General features: G+C 40.2%; 1 protein-coding gene across 1 annotated transcript in view; it reads left to right on the top strand.

Moving 5' to 3' along the window:
- The window catches only part of LOC125032982 (alpha-1-inhibitor 3-like), a 26497-nt gene extending 315 nt beyond the window's left edge, over positions 1–26182 (top strand). Inside the window, exons 2-27 of the mRNA XM_047624423.1 lie at positions 11768–11952; positions 12221–12459; positions 12878–12994; positions 14187–14344; positions 15647–15743; positions 16128–16343; positions 16725–16868; positions 17192–17395; positions 17752–17931; positions 18324–18498; positions 18768–18971; positions 19698–19756; positions 20276–20336; positions 20841–21072; positions 21270–21498; positions 21677–21900; positions 22069–22151; positions 22524–22645; positions 22995–23145; positions 23442–23575; positions 23700–23807; positions 24058–24331; positions 24488–24639; positions 24746–24958; positions 25179–25586; positions 25733–26182. Coding sequence (XP_047480379.1) covers positions 11768–11952; positions 12221–12459; positions 12878–12994; positions 14187–14344; positions 15647–15743; positions 16128–16343; positions 16725–16868; positions 17192–17395; positions 17752–17931; positions 18324–18498; positions 18768–18971; positions 19698–19756; positions 20276–20336; positions 20841–21072; positions 21270–21498; positions 21677–21900; positions 22069–22151; positions 22524–22645; positions 22995–23145; positions 23442–23575; positions 23700–23807; positions 24058–24331; positions 24488–24639; positions 24746–24958; positions 25179–25586; positions 25733–25771 — 4408 coding nt within the window. The 3' untranslated portion in view covers positions 25772–26182. The remainder of the gene's footprint in view (positions 1–11767; positions 11953–12220; positions 12460–12877; positions 12995–14186; positions 14345–15646; positions 15744–16127; positions 16344–16724; positions 16869–17191; positions 17396–17751; positions 17932–18323; positions 18499–18767; positions 18972–19697; positions 19757–20275; positions 20337–20840; positions 21073–21269; positions 21499–21676; positions 21901–22068; positions 22152–22523; positions 22646–22994; positions 23146–23441; positions 23576–23699; positions 23808–24057; positions 24332–24487; positions 24640–24745; positions 24959–25178; positions 25587–25732) is intronic.
- Positions 26183–26207: the final 25 nt, after the last annotated feature.

The raw sequence follows: 26207 nt of genomic DNA, 5'->3' as shown, positions 1-26207 counted from the left end.
GTGCATTTGCTACATACGCGAAAATTCGGCTGTGATATCTTTTATTTCCAAGTCCCTCGTAACTTAGCCATCTAAATCCATGAAAATAATTTACTATAACAAGAGAGAGAATTCGGGAGCATGGCAATTCTGTGTGATTTTTTTTCTGTACAATTAATGAAGGCAATTAATGAATTTGTACTATTGCGTGTTGCCTTTGTAGATGAGTATAAGTAGGATGTATTTAGTATCCTTTTTCCTATGTTGTGCGTGTGCCAACCTAGGCAGAAAATATATACGGTACATGCAAAATCTGTTTTCTTTACTTTCTCGTTTTGCTTTGTTTTGCTTCTTTGCGTCAATGTGTCCAGAGATCAGTGTTGTTGCAAGTGTTCTAAGATAAATTACGTGAATTGCCTTAAAAGTTTATTGAATTATTTTCGCTTATATGTCTTTACACAGTATTTATTGTCTTTGTTTTGTGTGTAGTTGTTTATCTACTTATTTCTGACTTTCTCTCTGTCTGTCTAGTGCTCTCTTTATATTTGCATATCTGTTTGACTGTCTATCAGTATATAGATAAGTGTGTGCGTGTGTGTGTGGGTGGGTGTATACATATGAATATATGAATATATGTATGTATGTCGATCATCCTCTCTCTATACATACTTTTATTAATTTGTACACGTTCGTTGACTATATTTTACCAGTTATGATTCCAAAAACCCTGTTGCCATTCAATCTCTTAAAAAAAGTTTGTAGCAGTGCAGTAATAAAAATGAAACTTTTTTTTTCTCTCTTTTCTCAATTATCATATAAAAAAGAGGTTTTATGAGACTGGAAGATACCGGCCTCACTTAACCGGTAGGCGGGACTCATATGCATAAATGTCAGTCAGTTGATAAATTCTTCACCTACGAAATTCAGCTTTATGAATGAAAGTGAGCAAAATGCATTATGCACATCCATGCCTTAAGAAAAAAACAAAGACAAAACATACCGAAAGCTTAACCTTGTGTTTGAAGTTCATAACAAAGTCACAAATGCAGAGTTTCGGAGCGGCGAAAGTTGACGAACGAATAAATCTGATAAGTGAGCGTTCTAATACGAAACGATTCGTGGTATATTACACAGCCGGTCCCCGTAGCAACACGAATATCCAATAATAAAACGAACAAAGTATATAAAGCGCCTATGTTTCTCTTTGCACGGGGGGGGGGGGGGGGGTGAGTGATAAATCTTATCTTTTCTATCTTTTCTCCCGTTGAGTGTTTTTTTTTTTTTTTTTTTTTTTTTTATGATGGAAAAGAACTAGTTCTCTTTAGGTGTCTCTCTTGGTCTCTCCCTAACCTGTCTCGATCTGGCTGTCTTTTTTTGTCGTCTTTTTTTGTTTCTTCGTCATTAACGTCACAAACAGTTATATATATATATATATATATATATATATATATATATATATATATATATGTGTGTGTGTGTGTGTGTGTGTGTGTGTGTGTGTGTGTGTGTGTGTGTGTGTGTGTGTCCGTGCACGCGAGTGTGTGTGTGTGTGTGTGGGTCTGTAAATAAGAGATGTCCAGAGATCAGTGTTGCAAGTGTTCTAAGATAAATTACGTGAATTACCTTTCTAGTTCATTGATTTATTTTCGCTTCTTTTTCTTTATACAGTATTTATTTGTTTCTCTACTTATTTCTGACTTCCTGTCTGTCTGTCTAGTGCTCTCTTTATATTTGCCTCTCTGTTTGTCTGTCTCTCAGTATTTATATGTATGTGTGTGTGCGTGTGCGTGTGCATATATATATATATATATATATATATATATATATATATATGTATATATATATGTATATATATATATGTGTGTGTGTGTGTGTGTGTGTGTGTGTGTGTGTTTGTGTATAATATATATATATATATATATATATGTATGTATATATATATATGTATATGTATACATATAAATATATGTATGCATATATATGTAAATGTATATATAAATATCTATACATATAAATATATGTAAATACATATGTATATATACATACACACATGTACATACATTCATATATATGTATGTATGTATATGCATATATTTGTATACATATATGTATATACATACATGTATATATATATATATATATATACATATATATATATATATATATATATATATATATATATATACGTGTATGTGCACATATGTTTATGAGTATACATTAGTGTTAACCCACATATATATTTATACACCTATACATGCACATACATATACACATGCATATATACATACACATACATATACACATACATATATACATACACGTACATATGCACAAATACATACACATATACATACACATGCATTCATGTACACACACATACACACACACACACACACACACACACACACACACACACACACACACACACACACACACACACACACACACACACACACACACACACACACACATACCCATAACCATATATATACATATATATTCATATACACAAATATATATATATGTATATATATATATATATATATATATATATACACATATACACATATATACGCATACATATACACACGCACCTACACATATACATACATATACATACACATACACATTCATACATATACATAAATATACATACACACATCATAAGTTTTGGTGCGCATGTGTATTGCTTCTCTTGCACACACACACACACACAAGGACACGTGCACACAAACACGCATACACCTGCGCACTTCCGTGCACACGCGCTCGCACTCGAGCGCAAACGCTTGAACAGCGTCTGCCTGAGCGCACATACGCACTCCATTATAATGAGCCCATGCATTATAAGGTGCATAAATTGTAGGCTTGCAGCAGAGGGGTTGAGGGAAGGAGGCGGGTGATGTGGGCACTCGGCCGACCGCGGCAGTTGCGGCCGGAGTCTGGCACTCGATTTTGTTAATGGATAGTTTATCTGGCGGATCTTCTATTGAGTGGCTGGCTGAATATACTTGTCGCTTTATAGTAGCCATGTTTATACCTCCCTGATTCTGTGATGGTTTGGCTCTTCCTTAGTGAATATCCTTGAGGGTTACTCGGCGTCCTGTGGGTATGGGGACAGGTGATGCTTGTCATTTTCTAATGATTTCGCAATTTGCTATTCTTTTTCTGGTAGGGGGGGAGGGGATGATTATTATCTTTTATTTACCGCTGTTTCTATCTGCTGTGGCATTCTCGATGAGCATCTTATTCAGCACGGTAATGGAACCTTGTATTTCCTAGTTGGTCCTTTCTGGCATTCCTTTTAGCTTAAAAGGTCCATGTATGTATGGTCCAATACTGATTTTTATAGACTCCCTTATAAGCTCTGTATATTCACGAATCTTTCTCTTATGTAGCACGATCACAGATCATTTCCCGCTCGTTATTTTTAGCAATTATTACCACTGACCTAACCACGACACCTCTCTTACTCACTCATTGCCTGATGCTCCCATCACTCTATATATATGTACATATATATGGATGTACTGAACGTATGTAAAGAAAATGTAGAATGAGAGCAAAATGAAGAGCGATTGAGACAAAAGGCAGAAGAATGAGCAGAACAAAAGGATGGAAGGAAAAAAAAGAGTGCAAAGTAAGGGAGGGGGGGGGGGGGGGGGGAGCGGCGAGGAGGTACGAGACGAAGAGACAAATAATAGTAGGGGGGGGGGGGGTACATTGTATATTGTCAGCACTTGCAAAGGTCCTTTTTGCGTATTGCGACTTTTGTTTAAGGTCGCATGCATAAATTTGCAAAATTAAAACATACGTCTTGAACGATAAAGTGTTTCAAACTGGACTTAATTCTTATTTTGTTTTCATTTGTCCCTTTGTTTGTCGTTGGTTTTTTATCTATGTTTGTGCACGTCAGATTCTAATCCAAATATGTGTGTATGGTTACGTGTTTCGTGCCATTTATTTTGTTTTTCTGGAGCTGTTGTGTGTTTTAAAAGGAGTGTGTGGATGCGGGTGTATCCCTGTGTATTTATATGTACTCGTATGTGAGTGTGTGTGTGTGTGTGTGTGTGTGTGTGTGTGTGTGTGTGTGTGTGTTTGTGTGTGTGTGTGTGTACTTTGGTGCACTTGCCATTCCATTCTTGTGTTTGCATTTTTGCCCGTGTTGTGAAAGTTGAAACAGCTACATGAGTGTAAGAACGTCTATCTCTAAACCTGAACCATCCCACACACCTCCTCCATTTCCACGTCGACTTCCCAGAGATACTTGGAGCGTCCAGATGCCTTACTCCGCCTGTGTGCTCAGAGAACGAGTCACCGCGCCACTGGGAGGGTTATGGTGAAGGTTACAGTGACGGGATGAACGCCAAAATGTTGTGGTCAGAGGCCAAAGAAAAAAGGGGGAAAATCTGAAGAGAGAGAATAGGGTACGTAGATGGAAAAGGGGAGATAGAGGGAGAGGGAGAGGATGAGAGGGAGTGAGAGAGAGTGAGAGGAAGGAAGAGAGAGAGAGAGAGACCGAATGACAGAGATAGAAAAGAAAAATGAGAGAGAATATCCATATAGATGAGAATTAATCAGTATATTAATCTAAATCTTTTCTCCCATTAAAGGAACAACCAAAAGACGAGCGATACATATAAAAAACATCCAATTATATGAAACTTTTAGCCCGACTGACAACCCCGATGTATCCTCAAGCTCGGTTTACAATGATAAAAAAAAAAAAAAAAAAAAGCTTCAGTTAAGGAGTTTAAAAAAATCGAATTAACATGTGCTTTGAGGGCAGATGATTGTTTTATTTGTTTGTTTGTTTGTGTCGCAGTGAGAAAATAGTGAAAATAAAACAAAAATATAATAATAATGATAAATAAAATCGAAATCATGTGAAAACAAACCGACTGCAACACCGTGCAAACTTCCTCTGCTTAGCGAACCGTTTCGTGCTGCTTCAAGGACACGCCGGGGGATTGTCGCCTAAGGGAACGCGGGAGTGATTGGTGTACTGTGAAAATGAACGCAATACTGTGGAATCTATTATATATATATATATATATATATATATATATATATATATATATATATATATAAATATATATATAAATATATATATATATATATATATATATATATATATATATATATATATATATATACGATATCCTTACAGAGAGAGCTGTCCTACTTAATACAAACAATACTTAATACGACATGCATCGTAAATATATACACTTGGAATGAGTACAGACACATGCACAATGTGTGTATATGTACACATACACACACACACACACACACACACACATATATATACATATATATATATATATACATGCGTGTGTGCGTGAATTTGTGTATATATGAATAAATATGCGCGCGCGCGCGCGTGTGTGTGTGTATGTACATATACATATACATATATCTATATCTATATATCTATCTATATGAATATATATGAATACACACACACACACACACACATATATATATGTATATATATATATATATATATATATATATATATATATATATGTGTGTGTGTGTGTGTGTGTGTGTGTGTGTATGTAGGTATGTAGGTATTTATGTGTATACGTACATATACAGATTCGTCCGTACATGTATGTTTGTATCTATCTATGATATATGGAGGGTACACATTGTCTATCCACTTGAAAAAAAGATCTAAAATAAGATAAATAAAAGGGCTGAGTCATCTCCCTGCATTAACTGGCTACGTAATGTCGTGAGAGTCTCTGTGGAATTACTGAGATTTTTGGCTCTTATTATTATCTCTAATACAAGGTTTCGTTTTGAGTGGAGTGGGAAGGAGGTTAGTGCTTTGGCCTAAAAACACAACGTAAGCTTCAAAAACCACGAGGAATGCCGGTGGAATTTTCTCGTGTTTTATTTACATATTTAAGTTATTTATATTCTTTTGTATTCTCGTTTTTTTCGTTTATTTTTATTATTTTTATTTCTTTGTTTTTTTGGGGGGGGGGGCTGGAGGGAATTTCTCGTTTTCTTTGGATTCTTCTTTTTCTTTGAGCGTTTGTTTGTTCCTGTTCTTTCTTCTTTCTTTCTTTCCTCATTTTTTCTTCTTGTATTCGTTTCTTATTCATTTCTTTCTCCTTCTTTCATTTCCTATCTTCTTCCTATCATCAGCATTGGTATTATTACCTCCACCGTCATTATTACTATCACCATAATCTTCAACCTCATTCATTATCTTTTCTTCTTCTTCTCTCTCCCTCTCTTTCTCTCTTTCTATCTACCTACCGCTCTCTCTCTCCCTCTCTCTCTCTCTCTCTCTCTCTCTCTCTCTCTCTCTCTCTCTCTCTCTCTCTCTCTCTCTCTCTCTCTCTCTCTCTCTCTCTCTCTCTCTCTCTCTCCCTCTCTCTCTCTCTCTGTGTGTGTGTATCTTTTAGTTATGGTCAGTAAACGACATGTAAAAAAAAAAACTTATTCCATAACCGGCAACTGCGCCAACGATCTCACTTTACAAGATTTTTTTTTTTTTTTTTTTTTTTTCTAATGATAATGTGAAGATAAAAGCCAGTGGCGGTCTCCTGGCGTGGATGGCTTGGGAATGAGTATCTTAATATTTATTTTTATTTATTTTTTATTATCATTATTATTTTTTTTTTTTTTGGTCAGTATGCGTATAAACGTTAATGCACAATATTTTTCTTATATATTTGTGTTTTTAGTTTTGTTTTTGTTTTTTTTTCTTTTTCGATGCGTGTGTGTGTGTGTCGAAGGTGGGGGGGGGTCCGTGTTACAGGTGCTCGTTTCCAAGCATTTTTTTTTGCACGTCTAGTAATGTATGTGTGTGTTTTTTGTGTTTGTGTGACAAGCAAGTCGATTATAGTATAACGTTTCCTCAAAATGAGAATAAATCACGAATCGAAATTAAGTACAAAGAACAACAGCGACTAAATTTTTGAAAAATCTGTAAAAAGGAGACGCAAGGAAGGCCAATTCAAGGTAAATAAAGAAATGTCGGTCACAAAAAAAAAGAAGAAAAAAGACAGATAAAAAACGACAAGAAGCAATTAATAGCAGAGAATTGGAGGGACGCAAAGATCCGCGATCGAAAAAGGTTAACGAATGCCGATTTTAACTTCTAGAAAAATATGTACACACATACACACGAACACACACACACACACACACACACACACACACACACACACACACACAAACACACGCAAACACACACACACACACACACACACAAACACACGCAAACACACACACACACACACACACACACACACACACACACACAACCAAACACACAAACACAAACAAACACACACACACACACGCACACACTTACACACACAAACAAACACACAAACACAAACAAACAAACACAAACACATATATGCATGTGTGTGGGAGAGAGAAAGAGAAAAAAAAGAAAACGAACAGAACAAAGGGAGAAAGTAAGAAAGCAAGACCTGAGTCAGAAAACGAAAGGGAAGTCGAGAGAAAAGATCGTGACGAGACCATCAGGCCGAGGAGAAAAGAGGGAAGAGAGAGAGATGATAATTATGGTGAAAGGGGAAACATGCAAGAGGACGAGACACGACACAAGAGTTTCATTTGCAGTTTTGATGTTTACAAGAGAGAGAGAAGGTGATAGATATTTGGCTGATAGATAAGGGATACGTTTAAGTGCGTTCGTAAATAGGTGGCTAATAATCTATAAATCCATGAAGCATACAAATTCGTATATAAGAGAGAGAAAAAATCGATCAGTAGATAGATAGAAAGAGAGAAAAAGAGAGGGGGCAGACAGAAAAAGTGGAAAAACAAAGAAAACTTTACCTAAGATAGGTAAGAAAGTCTATGTTCTCTCTCTCTTAAGACTGACTGATAGATAAACAAATATATATTTTTTGCCAAAGTATTAGTAGATAGGTAAGAAACTCTATGTTCTCTCTCTCTTAAGACTGACTGATAAATGACCACATTTTTTTTTTTTTTTTGCCAAAAGTATTAGTAGATATGTGACTAAAAATGACAATATAATACCCAAAAATACATATACACAGGAAATGAAAAGTGACTGAAATTCGCAAGTGAGAGCAAGGCGTCAGCTGCGTCCGAATTCGTGCACGAGACGAGAAATATCTTTTGGAAATCTTACAAAGGAAGTGATTGGTTGCATGCAAGTTCCAGATGGACTCCTTGGGAAAGCTATGCATAATACACACGCACGTAAATAAGTAGTTTTAACGTATGTTGCATGAAGAGACAGGGGAAAATTTCTACGGAGATGTATGGATGTCAAGAGATAGATAGATATTGTGTGTTTGTGTGGTGTGGGGCGTGTGTATGTTGGGGACATGTTCGTAAACAAAAATAACGAAAAAAAAGGAAAAGTCGAGAGACCATTGAGACCTAACTACTTGGTCAGCATCGAAGTCTCCTCGAGAATGACGCAAAAAGAAGAAGTAAAAATAAAGGAGAGGGTAAGAAAAAATAGAAGAGGAGAACACGATGAATAAGGAAGTGAAGAAATACATAGAAGAGAATGAAGAAGAAATAAAGAAGAATGAGGACGAGGAAAAAAGACAATGAAGGGGGGGAAAGGAAGAAACAGGAGTAGAATGGAATAAAGGAAGTAAAAGAGATGGAGAAGAAAGAGAAAAAAGAAATGGGAGGAGAGAAAGAAGAAAGCAAAATACGAGGAGAAAACGAGCAAGAAGAAGGGCAGAAGGAGAAAATAAAGGAGGAAGGAGGAGAAGAAAGGCAATATGGAAGTAGGAGTAGCAGGAACATAACAAAAAGGGGTGAAAAAGTATAAAAATCCTAAAAAACCCTGAAATGAAAGTGTACAAAGAATTGTATAAAGAATAACAGAACCTAAGACGAGAAATACCGGAATAAAATACAAAAAGAAAAACTCACGAAAGAACAGCTTTCTCACAAGAGAACATTCAAGAGAACAAAAGAAGAACAGCAAGAGCAAACATGATAAATGCAAGGGGACATGCAACAAAGGGCTCTGGTTCTGGCCATTGCAACGGCAAGCACCTTCAGGCGAAGGCAAGAAACAAGAGCCGTCCGACTTGCGCGCGAGAGGCCGGTGACTAACCTCTTGGTGACGTCATCAAGCCCCGCCCACACATACCCTGTTACTTGTCTGTTCATTTCATTCTGTTCGTCGTTTTACCGATCTTTTTATTGCATTTTATTATTTCGAATTCTTCAACGTCTCTTTGTTGTTCTGTTGAACTGTGTCCCTTCTTCACTAGCTCTCTTCCTCCTCTCCCTCCTCCTTTTCCTCCTCCTCCTCCTCCTCCCTATTTACAAAAATCGACGGGATGAAAACGCCTCTTGTGTGTTACTTTATTTGACACTAGATAATAAAGGGATGGAAATGAAGGCTTTAAATGATTCCAGTACCTTTAAAGAGACTAATTTGTGTAATAATCATTATAATGGAATATCATGAAAAACATATGGTATATATCTAGTTAACATGCAAAGAGAGATAATCTGCAAGACACGTATTCTATTAATACTTGTACAATAATTATAAGCATTCTATGAGCACTTCTGTGTTAGCGCTACGGGCGTCCGCATACATGCACTTGTGTGCAACTGCGTATAGAGCATTGCAGAGCCTTCCTTTTGCAACAACGGATGTCCGGTGTTGATGACTTCCGGTGGAATTCCCAGTAATTGCTATTGATGGTGTATTGTTGGTGAACGTGCTTTTGTTATCGTTATGTTTGTTGGAGCATATGATTGGGGTGACAGTCCATGTCCTGGATGTACAGTTATCTGGGAATTGCTGAAGCAGTATTTGCGGAGAGAGAAGAGCAGAGAAAGAAAGAGAAGAGAAGAGTAAAGAGAAAGAGTAAAGGAAAGAGAGAGGGAGGAGGGAGGGAAGGAGAGGGAGTTAGCTCCACCCAAAAGTACTAAACATTTCGGAAATTTCCCGGAATATCTAAATTTACTTTCATAACAAGACCTTTTATGAATACTTTCTACAAGAGTATCGCCATTCACTCTCTCAAACACACTAACACACGTATTCACATAAAATGCTAACCGATATCTCTCATGACTATGAATTAATAACAAAGGCCAGAGTGACAGTCATTTACAAAATTTACGCAAGCAACAGGTGAGGCTAAACAAACCCTCTTCCCAGGAGACAGCATGGTAACCAAATTTAGACGCAAGGAGCATGCAATAAACCAGCAATTTATGATGCAATTTCTCTTCCTTGCAACCACCACCGCACCCACTACTCAACTGTGCTGTGATGCAATAGGGTTTGCCTGGTTCTGCACCGATCAACTGTGCGTGTCCTTTGTGTAGGTGTGTGTGTGTTTTCATGCTTGCGTCTGCGTGTGCAAGTGCGTGTGGTTGAGGTTTGTTTGTGTTTGCTTGTCCATTGGTGTTTATGGATTCTTGACTTTTATTCTATTTCATCCGTTATTCTCTTTTATTTATTTACTATTATTATTTCATATATTTATTTATTTATTTATTGAATCGAGTACTAGATGATGTAAGTGTGAATTAAAGCATTTGTATAAACATGAATATGTGTATATATATACACAAATATATATTTGCCTTTGTGAAAGTAAAAGGGGTTGAAAGAAAGGGACAGCGAGGAAAGGAAATGGCAAGTCAGCTGTAACTCTCCAGGAAGCTAGAGAGAGAGAGTGAGAGTGAGGGAGAGTGAGGGAGAGGGAGGGGATGAGAATAGAGAATAGAGAAAGATAATATAGACAGAGAAAATTGAGATAGGGAGAGAAAATAAAAAGGGAGGGAGAAGTGTGAGTGAGACAGAGAAAAGAGAGAAAAAGAGAGAGCATAGAGAGAGAAAACATAGAATAGAGATAAAAGGAATAGAGAGAAACAAAATAGACATAGAGAAAAAAATAGATAGAAAAAACAGAGGAAACGTAGAGGATATAAAAAGAAAAGTAACAGAGAGAGAGAAAGTCACCTCAGCCTCCCCCCCCCCCTCCCCCGGCGCCCCAACGAACCCCAGCGTGTCCCAGACATGATAATTCGCGGTGTGTTGTGGGAGGGGGGGGGGGGGTCGCCTGCGTGGGCGGTTCGCTCTTGCCGCTGAGAGAGCGAGGAAGGCCTTTGGGGAAGGGCAGGGGGGGGGGTCGCCCTTGGCAGCACTGTCATCTGTCATATAAGAATAGATACTATACTGTACTATAATAATAGATAATTATTATAGATGTGTTAATAATGGTAATGGTTATAAATGATGACAATGGCGATAGAAATATTGAGAATGATAACAATAATAGTGATAATTCTAACAGCAATGATAATGAAATATAACAGTAATGATAATCACAAAGATGATTGTCATTACTGTAATGTTAGATACTGCTGATGATCAGGGTCATGATAATAATCGAGAGAATTCAAGATAATCGTAAAAGTAAACCTAACATTCTTAAGAAAAATGCAGTCCCATATACCCTCGCCGCTTTTGTCTGTCTAACAAAAAATACAGAATACCAGGTAGACAAAACAACAACAACAACAAAACCTTTCCTTCCCGATCCAAAGAATCTACTTATTAAATAAACACACAACACGACTGTCTTGCCCCCAGAAAAAAGTGTGTATATATATAAATAAATGAATGTATTAAATAAGTAAATAAGTTAATAAATTAATCAATAGATGGAGAAGTGAAAAAATGAATATATAAACAATCAGTCAAATTAACAAAGAAACATAAAAAAAAAATAAAACGACCATATAAGAACTCCCCCCTCCTCCGCAGAGCTTATTACGTCACCACCCCGCGACAGTGGAAGGCGGGCGAGGAGAACCAGGTGTGCGTCTACGTCCCCAACCCGGCGTCTCCTGAGGGCAGCCTCACCCTGAGCATGACCTCGAGGACCTACAGGAGCGGCGAATGGGTCAACAACACTCTCCTGGCTGGACACACCATCCAGATCCCGGCAGGTCAGTTGAGGTCATCTGTATTTGTCCTTTGTCTGTCTCCTCGTTGTTTTCCCCCTATTTCACTCTCTGCTTCGTTCTCTTTATCTTTATATTTTGTTCTTGTTTTGTTATTTTCCTTTTTCTATTTTTCTCATTTCTTTTCTCTTCTTCACTTTCATTCCCATAATCTATGACCTTCTCTCTCCATAAAATGATTGTTAAACAGGTCGAGGTATTATTTATAACGGTACAGACCTTTGTTTTACTCAATAAACATCTTTCGACACAGGAAAGACAGAGAAATGCGAGGACATCAATCTCGAGCCAACTGATGACTACGGAGGTGACCTTCACCTGATCGGCAAAGTGGGCGGAGCCGACCTGAACGAGACCCGAAACATCAGGCTGAGGAGGAGCTACAACCTGACCTTCATCCAGACGGACAAGTACCTGTACCAGCCAGGTCAGGAGGTCAAGTTCAGAGCCCTCACTGTGTACGGGACCAAGGCTCAGGTCGCTATGGAGCCGGTAAGGATGGCGGTGATAAGAGTGGGGATCCTGAGTCTAAGACGGCGATGGGAGAAGGGATAATGATGATAATGGGAGTATGGATAGCGATGATGAAAAACAAATAATAATTAGGATAATGATAATAATAAATCTAACTGATAATGGTAATAATCCTAATAATGGTAACAAATAAAGAGTGTGAAATTATGATAGTGTTAGTGATAAAAATACTTATCACTAGTAATATTGATGGTAATGGCAGTAATAAGTGCAATTTATAAGCATTTAAATAATAACTAACGAGCATTCGAATACACAACAACAAATCAGACTTCACATTTAACAAACACAACAATATATATATATATACAATATATATATATATATATATATATATATATATATAAGAAATATAACCTATGCATAACCTTTCCAGTACCCGGAAATCTGGGTCACAACGCCATCCCGAACACGCATCGCCCAGTGGAAAAACGTCAGCACATCGGTCGGTCTCGTCCACCTGGCCTTCCAGCTGGCGGACGAACCCGAGGAGGTGAGATGAGAGAAAGAGGAGGAGGAGAAGGAAGAGGAGGAGGAGAGGAAAGAGTAGGAGGAGAAGAAAGAGGAGGAGGAGAGGAAAGAGGGAAAAGGGGAAAGAAAAGTGGACTAGAGGAGACGGAAGAAGAGATGGATGGAAGGGGGTAGAAGGGCAATGAGGGAAAGGAGGAATGAAAGGCTTGGACTAAAAGAGAAGAAACGGAGAAGGAGAATGAAAAGGAAATAGAAAAAATAGGAGTAGAGGCAGGGAGAGGAAGATAGAAAAGGATTGGAGGGGAAGTGGAGAGGAGAACGAATAAAAAAAAAGAGAGAGAAAGGATAGTAAGAGGAAATGAAAAGGAAAAAGATCAGCAAGAAGGGGGGGGGGGGGGGGGGATGGAAGGAAAGAAGGGACTAGTAAAGAATAAGAAATTGTTGAATTCATTAGATGACAGGTAAAATGTAACAGTAACAGACATAAACTATCTTGTGTATGTGTGTTATAAAGTGTGCCTTTGTGCGCATGCTTTATATATGCTGTCTTTAATTCTCCAGTTCAGAGAAAAGAAACAACACATATAGATGATATCGCACACCGTTATATATGAGCATGAAAAATGTATATCACTAATTTATAGACATAGAATTTCGTCAGTTTTGCGAACACTGTAGATGCTGTACTGATAAGTACTATGTTCCATATACGCTGTTAGATGGTAGATATATTATTATCATAATCTCAAGGTGAATAGCAGTTAATCTACAGATTTACACAGGAAATAAATATCTTTTTTGGAAATACGAGAGGGAAATCAAAGAAATGTGTTATATGAGCAAAAAAAAAATGAAAAACAAAAATCCTATTTCAGGCTAAAAACTAATATCAATATTACTCTGTTGACTATAAGGCTAGCTATCTTGTTGAAGGTAACATCGATTCTGACGTTTGGATGTTGTGTCCTTAGGCAATGAATATTTTCCAGACAATTTTCCATCACAATGACTCTTGTCTCACGGGCCGCGCAGATAATGCTTAAACCGTGAAACCAAGAGTAGATACATACTACGACTAAGAATACCAGCACTATAGTTTCACATTTCGCTTAGATAATTCTCCAACACAAAGATAAACAAAACCCTTTCTTTTTCTTTGGCACTGAGCATTGCAACTCCGAACCCCCGTCTCTGACTCCGACTTGCGTCCACAGGGCTCCTACACCATCCACGTCGAGGGGCCTGACGGCAGGATGAACACCAACAGATTCAAGGTCGAGGAGTACGTCTTGCCGCGATTTGAGGTCAAGATGACGCCGCCAAAATACGTCTTGGCTTCCGATGAAACGTTCGTCTTCAGCGTCTGTGCAAAGTGAGTGGTTGGCAATGTGAGAAATTGATCCTGTTTTTGCTCTTCTTTTCTCTTTTATTGCGGCGGCGGGGTGGGGTGGGGTGGGTGGGGGGGGGGGATTTGCGTCTGACTCCAGATTCTTTTTTATACTTTATCCTCTTTTTTCTTTTTCTTTTTTGACTCTCTTTTCTGATCTTTTCACTTTACTTGTGTTTATGGCGTCTTTATATCTGTCTATCTACGTTTTATTTCCTTCTCCCTCTCTCTCTCTGTACATCTATCTATCTACCTATCTCAGTTTCTCTCTCTCTCTCTCTTTGTATATCTATCTATCTACCTACCTATCCATTTGTTCTCAGTCTATCTACCTATGTCTGTATCTGCGTACCTATCTATCTTTTTTTCTTCATCCTCATTCAGCTTATTATAGTAATAACATTAACGATGGCAAGCAATCCTGAATTAGTAAATTCAAACCACGTCGCCCCCCCCCCCCCCTTCTGAAAGACTCTTTATCCCGCCGTTTAGTCATGAGCTGATTTTCTCGTTTATTCTTCACTTTTGACCATTCCTTTATTATCTTTGTGCCTGATACGCCTTCGGAAGTTGCTCATTTGTTCGTCGGGTTTACTTGCTTATCATTTCTTCTTTATCCTTTATTCATTTATTTGTTCACTTTTTTTTAGATTCACTTTCAATTTTTTTCTTCAGATTTCCATCTATTTATCTGTTTTATTAATTTATATATATTTTTTCTTTTTTAAAATACCTTTTTTTTATCTCAATCATTTTCTTTTTTTTCAGATCACTTTTCGGATTAACTCATATACTCATCTATTTTCCCAATTTATTATTTGCTTGCTTGTTGCTTGTAGATACAGGTTTACTCATCTATAAATCTATTTAACCTTTTTATCTTTTTTCAGATACGTCTTCATCTACTTTACGCGTTTATCTGCATTTCTTATTCAAATACACTTTCGGAATTGATTCATATGTTCATAGGTTTTTCTCACCATCATTAATATTATTATTATCCTTATTCAGATGCACTTTCGGAATTTACTCGTATATTCATATATTTTACTCATTCATTATCTACTCGTTTGTTTTACTCATATTCATTCACCTGTTCACTCTTATTTTTCTCCTCTGGATACTCATTCGGGAAGATTTAATTACCTCTTCATATATTTTCTTTTCTTCTCCAAACTCGAAATATACTCATATATTCATCCATTTTACTCACCCATTATCGGCTGTTTTGTTTGAGACACGTGGTTACTCAGCTCCTCATATACTTAACTCCTTTCCCTTCCCCAGATACACATTCGGACAGCCAGTGAAAGGCAACGTATCCTTCACGTTGAACAATGACCAAAGACGAAAGTGTCGAGTTGAAGCCACGAGGAATGAGACAGTGAGTGTTCAGTTTGTTCCTTGATTTGCAGGAGAATGTGCCTTTATTTGTTCATTTTATGGTCTTTTTGTTTTGTTTTTCTCTGCCTTTGTTTGTATTTTTTTCTCTATTTTTTATCTCCTTTTCTATTTGTCTTTGTCTGTGTTTGTGTCTCTGTGTCTTCGTTCACTTCCTCTATCATTCCTATTGTATCCTCCATTTTCATTAACTTAATCCCCAATTCATTTATTCATTAGTTTATTTGTTCATTCATTCATTCGTTCATTCAGTCATCAGCCCAATCCAGCTATACACTTATTCCTCCACCTATCGATCCCTCCTCTCCTCAACCTTCCTTTCCTCTTACTTCCATCCACACTTAACGCCATCCATTCCTTGCAACAGATCACGGGCTGCAAAGACTTCGAGATCACTGCAGAGGAGATGCGCATCACCGACTGCAACGTTTACAACCTGAGAGCCTCTGCAGTGGTGGAAGAGGAGGGCACTGGTGTCACATTCAGTGCCACAACCAGTGCCAACGTTATGAGGACGGCCGTCAATTTCGAGACAGTCTACGCGGATAATTATAAGAAGCCGAACCTGCCTTATACAGTCAAGGTAAAGAGCGGGATGGTGGTGATAAGTGCTTTAGTAAAGACAATGATAATCATAATCATAATTGTAGTAATGATAATAATGATCGCACTTATAATTCTAACAATGATAGCAATATGCTTATCATTACTATTATTGTCAACATTCTTATCATTAACATTGTCATTATCCTTATTGGTCATTATCAGTATCATCATTATGATATTACTATTATCACTATCATTGCTATGACCATTACAGTCATCATCCTTATCCTTGTCTAGCATAAGTGAAAAGGATGACAATAATCATGAGCTATAACAATAAACAAAAACCATACACACAAAAAAATGAACGATAACCGCAAATCGACAAAAGAAAATAAAAGTCCTCTCCCGCTCCCAGGTGAGAGCTGTCCTGCCTGACAAATCCCCCGCAGCTGGCGTCCCCGTCGAGGTGTGTGCAGCTGGCAGATGCAAGAACATGACGACAGCTGCCGATGGTCTGTTCACTGCCGTCGTTTCTTCGGACAACACTAATAGGATTTTTGTAAGTAGGATTGTGCTTGATTTCTGTTTCTTTCTGGCTTTCTGGTATGTACGGTGTTTTCTGGGAGCGTGTAAATTCGTTCTATTTTGATACTGTGTCTCTCTTCTCGTAAGTAGAAATGTATCTTGATTCATTTCTATTTCCTTGCTTTATTTATTTATTTCTACTCTTGGGTCTGTATATATTGATACATCTTCCCACGTGTTGATTATGCTTCTTTCCTTATTTCATTTTTCCTGAATCATTTATTTCTTCTGGTCTGAGTACAAACAGTGCTATCAATATATCACTTCTGTATTTTCTCTTTTCCTTCAATCCCCTAGATGTCAACATTGAATTGCCGCGCCGACATGCACTCGTCCTCCTACTCCAGGGAACTCGAACACTACTACTCCCCCTCGAACTCCTCTCTCCTCATCCAAGTTCCCGAAGGACAACTCAAGTGCACGCCAGGCCAGGCCGGTACCTACAACATGCCCATCTACTTCTCTGCCACCAACCAGCAGAAGGCCACCTTCACCGTACAGGTATGTGAAGGCTTGGAGGATTTTACTTACGCTTAGACTTTGCTAAGAGAGCTGTGGATTTCTACATTTTTAGAGTAAGAATCCTGTAAATTTTGTAGGGAACAATAGCAAGTATCGATTGGAGTTTGTTTTTTTCTTATGATATTCCTATTTCGAGTTTGTAGGGATTTGCACCTTGGGACTCCATCAACTTGATCTCCATCCGTATATATCAAATAAAACCTAGTCATACACACACGCAAAAGACAAATGAACAGACAGAATAAGTCAAACGGGTAATCAGTTGGAATGAAGAAACGAATCGCATCCATTTCCCAATCCAAGAACAAACGGAAGACCTGTTGCTCCTCTTTCAGGTGATCTCGCGAGGGAAGATCCAGGGCTGGCAGGTCCAAGACGTGGAAATGCTCCCTGGCTCGCTACCCATTGACGCCGAGCACCTGGTCGACCCCATCAGCACCCCTGCAGAAGGCACAGTCACGGGCAAGATCGATTTCCCCGTCTCGCTCCCGCCCACAGCTTCGCCTACAGTCGATGTGAGTGGAGGAGTGTTGAGTGGAAGAGGAAGGAGGATGGAAGGGTGAAAGGAGGATGGGTAGGGGGTGAGGGGAATGAGAGAAAGGGGTAAAGGGGGAACGGAGGAGTGGAGGAGTGGAGGAGGAGAGGAGGAGAGAGGTGACAAAACAGTAGACTTAAACACAAAACAAAAACCATCAACAGTGTATTAACATAAAAACAAAACAAAACAAGAAAGCCGTCATAGACCTTTTCAATAACGCCTTATGCCCTCATAAGCACCTTCCATTCACATGTATCCTCATACCTTCTATCCATAATTCTCATACCTTATCTTTTAGATTCGTACCTGCAACTCATACCTAGTATCTTCATGTATGTTTATGCTTTGTCTACTTTTATCTTTGATTAGGTCTTGGTCTGGTACACGCGCGACGACGGCGAGGTGGTGTCGGACAGGGCCGAGCTGAAGGTGGAGAAGTGCCTGGGCTACAGTGCCAACCTCACCTGGTCGGCGGCACAGGGCCAGCCGGGGGAGGCCACCACGCTCAAGGTGACGGCGGAACCCAACGCTGTGTGCTCAATCGGTCAGTGTTTGTTCATTCGTGTCTAGCAGATGTGGGTCTCGAGATGTATGTCTCCGTATGTCTTTCGAAGTTTGTTTTCGTCTCTCGTTTTATATCTTGTTCTTTGGGTCTCTCTATCTCTTTTACTCTTTCTTGCTTTCTTTCTTTCCCTCTGTCTCTCTAATGTAACTAATGGAATACAGTGATTTGAATTTTGATTTTGAACCCTCCCTCCCTCCTCCTATCCCTCCCACCAATCCTACTCACTTCCCTTCCCCCTTCCTCCCCAGGCGTGGTCGACCGGAGCACAGAGCTCCTCTCCCCGCAGCCGGACCCCATCAGCCTGGACGAGATCTTCAGCTTCGTGGACGACAACAGGATCTACCCGTGGATCAACTCGCAGGTCAACGACAACGATTACTGCCAGAAGAAGGCGTTCGAAGAGGAGAAGGCGAAGGAGGCGGCGAGCTTGGCGGCATCCGACGGAGTATTCGGTTGGTGTTCACAGGGCTCGGAATGCATGTTCCATACGTATGCATAGGTACATGTGTATGTGCTTGTGTATGAATGTGTGTATACGACACACACACACACGTGTGTGTGAATGTATGTATATGTATATATTTATACACACATGTATATGTATTTATGTATATATATATATTTATACACACATGTATATGTATATATGTATATATATATATTTATACATATGTACTTATATATTAACACATGTGTCAATGTATAGATATATATACACACATACGTGTGTGTGGGCTTATGTGCAAGAGTGTTTATATCTATGTATGCATGTGTTTTATTTATCATGCGTTATTGTTATTTTCATTCACCTGTTGACAGCTTAGTTGATTGGATGTCTTGAGGTGTACACCTTTTTATTTCCGTTACCATTTATTGCTATTTTCTAATAAGTCTAATGTCATTATTATTCAATCCTTAGCTATTTATTTCGTAATTTTACTCTACCTGCCTTTCATAAAGTGAAAGGCAGGTTTGTTTACTAGACTGCTCTGTCTTATTGGTTTTGCGATTTCCTCTTCTTCCTCCTTTTCTTCTCCCTTTCATTTATTCACTTGCTTTGACAAAACCAATCCGATTCCTTTTTTTTTTTTTTTTTTTTTTTTTTTTTTAGTTTTAACATAATTTATTTGATTCGTTTTATCTTACCTGCTTCGTTTTTTTTTTTTTTTTTCGACCAGTTATCCGTCATCGATCAAACTATTACAGTTACTATGTGGACGCTTTGAAGATGTTTGATGTGAGTATGCCCTTATTTTTACTTTTCTTACTATCTTTTTTTTTTTCAATTCATTCTTTCTGCGTGTATCTATTCTTTGTAATTTTTTGTCTGATTTTGAACTTCAGTTATATGTATGTATATGTTTTCTCTTTTTTTCTTTATTGTTTCTCGGCATTTTTAGGCCTCTTTTTTCTACTATCCGGGTTTCATTTTGTTCTTTTCACAGCGTTCGTTATGCGGCTGTTCTCTGCCTGTGTTTGCCTATCTCTCTTTCTTTCTAAATATATGTGTGTATGTGTGAGTGTGTACATACATATATGCACATATTAATTTATACATATTCATATATATCCATATATACATATTCTTATATATATATATATATATATATATATATATATATATATGTTATATATGTTTTCTGCCATAACGTTTCATCTTTTTTTTCTCTCCCTTCCTTCATTCCCTTGACTTCATTTCTAGATATTTATCTTCATCACCAGGAAATACGATAATTAATTGCGCTTTTTATTTCAGGATTCTGGCCTTTACGTGATCTCTGACTTCACGCTCGAAACTCGGCCTTGTGAGAAGGATGGTAAGGGTCAAAATTGCTCGAAATGGAAAAGAATGTTACTGGAATATGTACAACGTTATAACAGTCTATTCTTCTGGACCTTCCTGGCTGTCTTTATGAATTTTGTGCTTATATATCCATTTGATTCGCTCTCTATCTACCTGTTTGTGTACCCGTTGCATATTTGGCTGTTCTAATCTGTCTAGATCTTCTTGTCTCTCAGTTTAGCCTTTATCTATTCCCTTTCCCCTTCTCATTCTCCGTATCTTTCATTCCATATTTTTCATATTCCTTCTCTTATACTTCTTTGCCTCCCAAAGTCCCTCTTTTTCCTTGCTCCCCCCCCCCCCCCCCCTTCTCCCTCTTCTTCTTCCTCCTTTCCATTCTTTCTTTTGTTCTTTATATCAAACTTTTTTCTCACTGTTTTCATCTCACTCTCTTCTTCGCCTTCTCCTTCGCCCTATTCTCTCCTATTCGTTTCGCAAATTCCCCTTGAAATGACCCCCGCTCCCCCTCCCATCACAGAACGAAATTACGTCAGCTTCAGCAGGCCTGGAGCCTTCGGTGGAAGTGCTGGCGGTGGCTTCGGCATCGTGGAGGATTCGAATGTGCTCGCTGCTCCTCCTCCTATGGCTGAATTCGCTCCTGCGGCTAGTCCCGGACCTGAATTGGCGAAGGAGACTGTGACGGAGGCGGACCCTGACACACCCAGGACTGATTTCCCAGAGACGTGGCTGTGGGACCTCGTGACTGTGCCGTGAGTTCTCATCGTCCCTCACTCTCTTTCCCTTTCTCCGTTTCCTTCTTCGGCTGTCTATTTGGAGTTCTTCAAACAGTGCATGTCACCTGGCACAATAACTCACGTTCGATGAACCCGAAATAATATTCATTTTCTATAAAACATTCACCATGTAACAATGTGACGAGATTTGTCTCAACTTCCTACACTTGCAGATCAAGCGGAGTTAGCGAGCAGAATCTCGAGCTCCCAGACACCATCACCAAGTGGGTTGGCAAGGCCGTGTGCGCCCACCCGGAGAAGGGCGTGGGGCTGTCCGAGCGGGCGTCCATCACCACCTTCACGCCCTTCTTCTCGGACTTGACCCTCCCGCCCTCCATCAAGCGCGGCGAAGTCCTCCCCGTCAAGATCTCCGTCTTTAACTACCTCGACCAGTCTCTGCCGGTGAGTTCGAGGGCGGATCGAGTAAAGCAGTGATTCGGAAGGGGTTTGCCCACCCGCCAATATTCAACAGGCAAAAATGGCGTGACCCTCTCAAGTCTAGGTCGCAATTACTAGACACCACAAGATTATCCTCCCCGCTTTCAACCCCCTTGTTAACACTTGCTGTCTCTTTGTGCAGGTTCGAGTGATCCTTGAGGAGAGCCCTGAGTACGAGGTGGTGGAGGATCCAGCGCTCGGAGGAACAGGCAACGAGAGGACATCCTGCTTGGCGCCACAGGACAAGGTGGTGCACACGATCAAGATCCAAGCACTGGCCCTCGGCGACGTCAACCTTACAGTTTCCGCCTTCGTGGACTCCAGCATACCCGAGGCCTGCGACACTCAGGAGCTTGTCTTGAAGAGGTGAGCCCTAATAACTACAGGAGTGTGTATGACTGGCCTGCCAAGGCCTTTCCATATTGAATCACGACTATCCAGTCGCAATTAATGCCAATACAGCTTCCCTGCCCTCCATACTCAAGGTACCTGGCATGAGCAACCAGTAAAACCGTCCACATTTCTCCTCAACAGAGATACTCTGATCAAACCCATCAAGGTCGAGGCAGAGGGCTTCCCGAGGGAAGAAACTTGGACCAAGTACGTTTGCGCTGAAGGTATGGCTTCGACTTTCGTTAAGTCATAGACATGATAGATGTTGAATCCGTGTTAATTGTTTCATCAAGTTAATCAGAAAGTATATATATATTAAAAATACATATGGTAAAAATAGGCTACATACATTTTAAAGAAATTGCGAAAGTAACATTCGTTACAGTATAGCAACGATAAAGCAGCGAAACTACTTTCTGAGTATAATCGTTTTCCAGTCATTTCTGAAAGATCACCCTTCACTACTCAAAACAAAACGTGAAAAAAATCCCACTAAGATTTTAAAATTAAGATATACAAATACACTTACTCGAAGTAAGACATAAATGAATAGTTAAATAAAGGTCGAACACGACATACTGTACCCTCTCTCCCAGAACTGGCCGAGGGCAAGGACAGCCTGGAGGTGTGGCAGGTGGCGCCGCCGGAGAAGATCGTGGCTGACTCCGCCCGGGGGTGGGTCACGGCTGTCGGCGACCTGCTGGCTCTGTCGCTCGAGGTGAGGCTTCGGGAGAATGGCAGTGGGGGCAGTAATTGTAGTGGTAGTTGTTTAGTAGTAATTGAGGTAGTGGTAACCTTTTCTTTGGGGGGGAGGGGGTATGCAAATTTATAACCAGCTATAGTGATAGTATTTTTATTGATATTCCTTTTGCTCTAGATGTAATTATTAATTTTTGCTCCTAACAATAAAATTACTATTAATCTTTCGCATGTGGTGGGTCGTTGGAGCTATTGCTTTTATCTTTTCATGCTTTTGTCTCGGTTGAGCAATAGTACCCTTTTTTTGTTCACTCGAGGTTGCGGTCCATCTATCCGTCTATCCAAGTAATATTTTCTCCTCATTACAGAACCTGGGCTCCCTCATCCGCATGCCGTACGGGTGTGGCGAGCAGAACATGATCAACTTCGCCCCCAACATCTACATCATGCAGTACCTGGAGGCGACCAACCAGGGCACGCCGGAGAGCACGGAGAAGCTGCTCAGGTTCATGAGAACAGGTGGGTTGGCTCTGGGGGCCGAGGCTGCTGTCCCTCTTAGATATCTAATTAAGCTTGATAAGTAGTAGGGAAACGATGCTTCTAATTATGTGAGCGTTGTTGGTTATTAAGCTACTGTGTTTATGTATGTGCCTACACACACAGCCACTTACTGTGATTGCATGTGTGTCTGATAATATTGTAATAATAAAAATAACAATTATAATAAACAATTGTAATACTACTAGTAATGGTAATGGAAAAAATACCATAGAATCAGGATTGTTAGCCCTAAAATAAACAAAGCTCTCCTTCAGGATACCAGAGGGAGCTCCTGTACCGACGAAACAACGGATCCTACAGCGCCTTCGGGAATGCTGATGACTCTGGCTCCACTTGGCTCACTGCCTTTGTCCTCAAGTCCTTCGCTCAGGCACAGCCCTACATCTCGGTAAGTTATATGATCAGAGATTTTATATTTTTTGTTGCATTTCCTGTTACAAGAGTGTTTTTCTCTTCTTTTTCAATCATCTCCATAAACTAACTTCCTGTTTATTCTTCCTTCCGTCCGCCAGATCGACGAAGAAGGCCTGGACCATACGAAAACATGGCTCAGCAAGTCGGAACGAGACTCCAACGGCTGCTTGGTCTCCGTCGGAAAGGTCTTCCACAAGGGCCTAAAGGTACGAGCGCTGTGTTTTAGCTTGTGGTTGAGAGGAAAGAAGGTTTATGTATAGTGGAGAAGGAGCACAAGGATGGGTAGGTAGGAGAGGAAGAGTGGGAGAGAGGTTGAGGGTGGGAGAGAGAGGGAGGATGGGAGAGAGGAGGGTGGGGGAGAGAGGGAGAGTTTGGCTGTGTGTCAGTGTGTTGAAAACATTTAAATTTCGCTTTCTTCTGACATCAACTTCCTACCTCCTCTTCCCCCTCGTGCAGGGCGGGCTGGCTGACAGCGGGACGCCCGTGCCGCTGACGGCGTACGTGCTGACCGCCCTGATCGAGGCCGGCACCCTCTCCACCGCCAGGATCGTGACGGACGCCACTCGCTGTGTGCTCTCCGACACCTCCAGGGACCCGTACACCATTGCCGTGAAGGCGTACGCCCTGGCCCTGGCGAAGCACCCCGAAGGACAGACGCTCCTGCAGCAGCTGATCGACATGGCTGTGGTGGAGGAAAACGCCATGTACTGGGAAACGTCGACAGGAAGTTGTAAGTTTCCTTAGCCTTGTACATGACAAAATTATAAAAGCAATGATGGTGGTGGTGCTGATAGATATATAAATCAATCATACATTATAAAATAAGGACGAAATAGTGAATAGAGACAATCCATGACGTGTGTTGCTATTTTCGCGTTGCCCGCAGATAAGAGCAATGCCCTTTCCGTGGAGACCGCTGGGTATGCCATCCTCGCTATGATGGCCCAGGATCCCGAGCAGCACATCCTGAACGCGAGGAAAGTGGTCAAGTGGATCACCACCAAGAGGAATGGCCTTGGAGGGTTCTTCTCCACACAGGTTAGCCCAACTGCCGTTTCCAAATGTAAATCCCATGATGCTATTCCTTGTATCCCTGTGTTGGGCCAAAGGGTACTGAGTAGTAGCTAATATTCTTTTTCTACAGGACACAGTCGTGGCTCTGCAGGCCATGGCCAGCTACGAGACCAACACGCACCAAGGACCCTTGGATGTCGCGGCCACTGTCACTGCCCAGGACTTCTCTCACTCCTTCACTGTCAACGAAAACAACAAACTCCTGCAGCAGCTCCAGAAGCTGCCGACTTTCCCGACCGACGTCACCGTCAACATAGAAGGCCAAGGGTGTGCTGTGATGCAGGTGAGACTTGCAAACAATAGGCTTCTTAGTGTAGAGCCGAGTATTGTATCCATGTACCCTTTCATGTATTTTAGCCGTATTTTACCTTCATTGTGTTCATACTGAAAATTCTAACAGACATAAGTTGTTACATTCTGATATCTGACAGCCATTTATCACTTGCTTTGTCCTCCGCTGCAGCTTCTTGTAAGGCTTCATTCTGCTTCCTCTCCTTCCTCAGGCTGTCCTCCGCTACAACATCCCCGAGCCGGAAGCCAGCGACGCCTTCGACCTCAACGTCACGGCGACCAACGACCCAAGCGGCGGCTGCATCTCCAAGCGAGTCAAGGCCTGCTCCAGCTACCTCCTCCCCGACGGCAAGTCCAACATGGCCGTCATCGAAGTCAACCTCATTTCTGGCTTTATTCCGGAGAAGGAGGACCTCAAGTCAGTCGTAAACCGAAACCATAAGGTGGTCAAGCGCTACGAGGTGGATGGCAGCAAAGTGTCCTTCTACATCGAGGAGTTCAAGGCCGGAGAGGAAGTGTGTGTCAGCTTCCGCATCTTGCGTGAGGTGGAGATCGAGAACACCAAGCCCGGCTCGGTGGTCGTCTACGATTATTATCAGCCCGAGTTCGCTGTCAGCAAGGTAAGTCGGCGATAAGAATCTTCCACCTTATGATCATCAAAATTTACGAAGAATAAGGATCAACCTCTATTTGATAACGTAATAGCAGTGTTACTTCAGTATCACATTCTTGTGCTTAACAGTGATGTTCTTACTCTTCCTCACAGAGTTACAGCTTCCCGGCCATTGACGGATGCACGCGGTGAGGCGAAGGCAGCTGTCTCAAAAGTGCAGCAGGCAACACCATCACTTGCACTCTCTTCTCTCATCCGTAGTTGCACATGCACTTTAACCTTGGTCATGTTACTTAGTTATTTGATATATTTTTATTCATTTTTAACTCAACTTCTCCGCAGCACAATAACAGCCATATTATGAAGGCATGCATAGGGTAATCATGTGTTCATGATCATGAAAAAAGTACATATATACAATTAGAATAAAAAGAAAGCACCTTTATAAAATGTGATGGGAGAGCAAGAATGACAGCAAAGAGTATGATAAAGATCCTAGAGGATATCAAAACAGATGTATTAATAATTAACAGTCTTTATAATTATTCACTCTAAATCACATTTTGTGTATGAATTACCAATAAAAGTGCCACACAACTCCAAGATATTTTTTTTTAATGGTAAACAA

This window comes from Penaeus chinensis, chromosome 15 (assembly GCF_019202785.1).
Source record: "Penaeus chinensis breed Huanghai No. 1 chromosome 15, ASM1920278v2, whole genome shotgun sequence".
NCBI lineage: Eukaryota > Metazoa > Arthropoda > Malacostraca > Decapoda > Penaeidae > Penaeus > Penaeus chinensis.
Note: the sequence above shows the minus strand (reverse complement) of the source record. Positions and strands in the feature narration are given on the sequence as shown.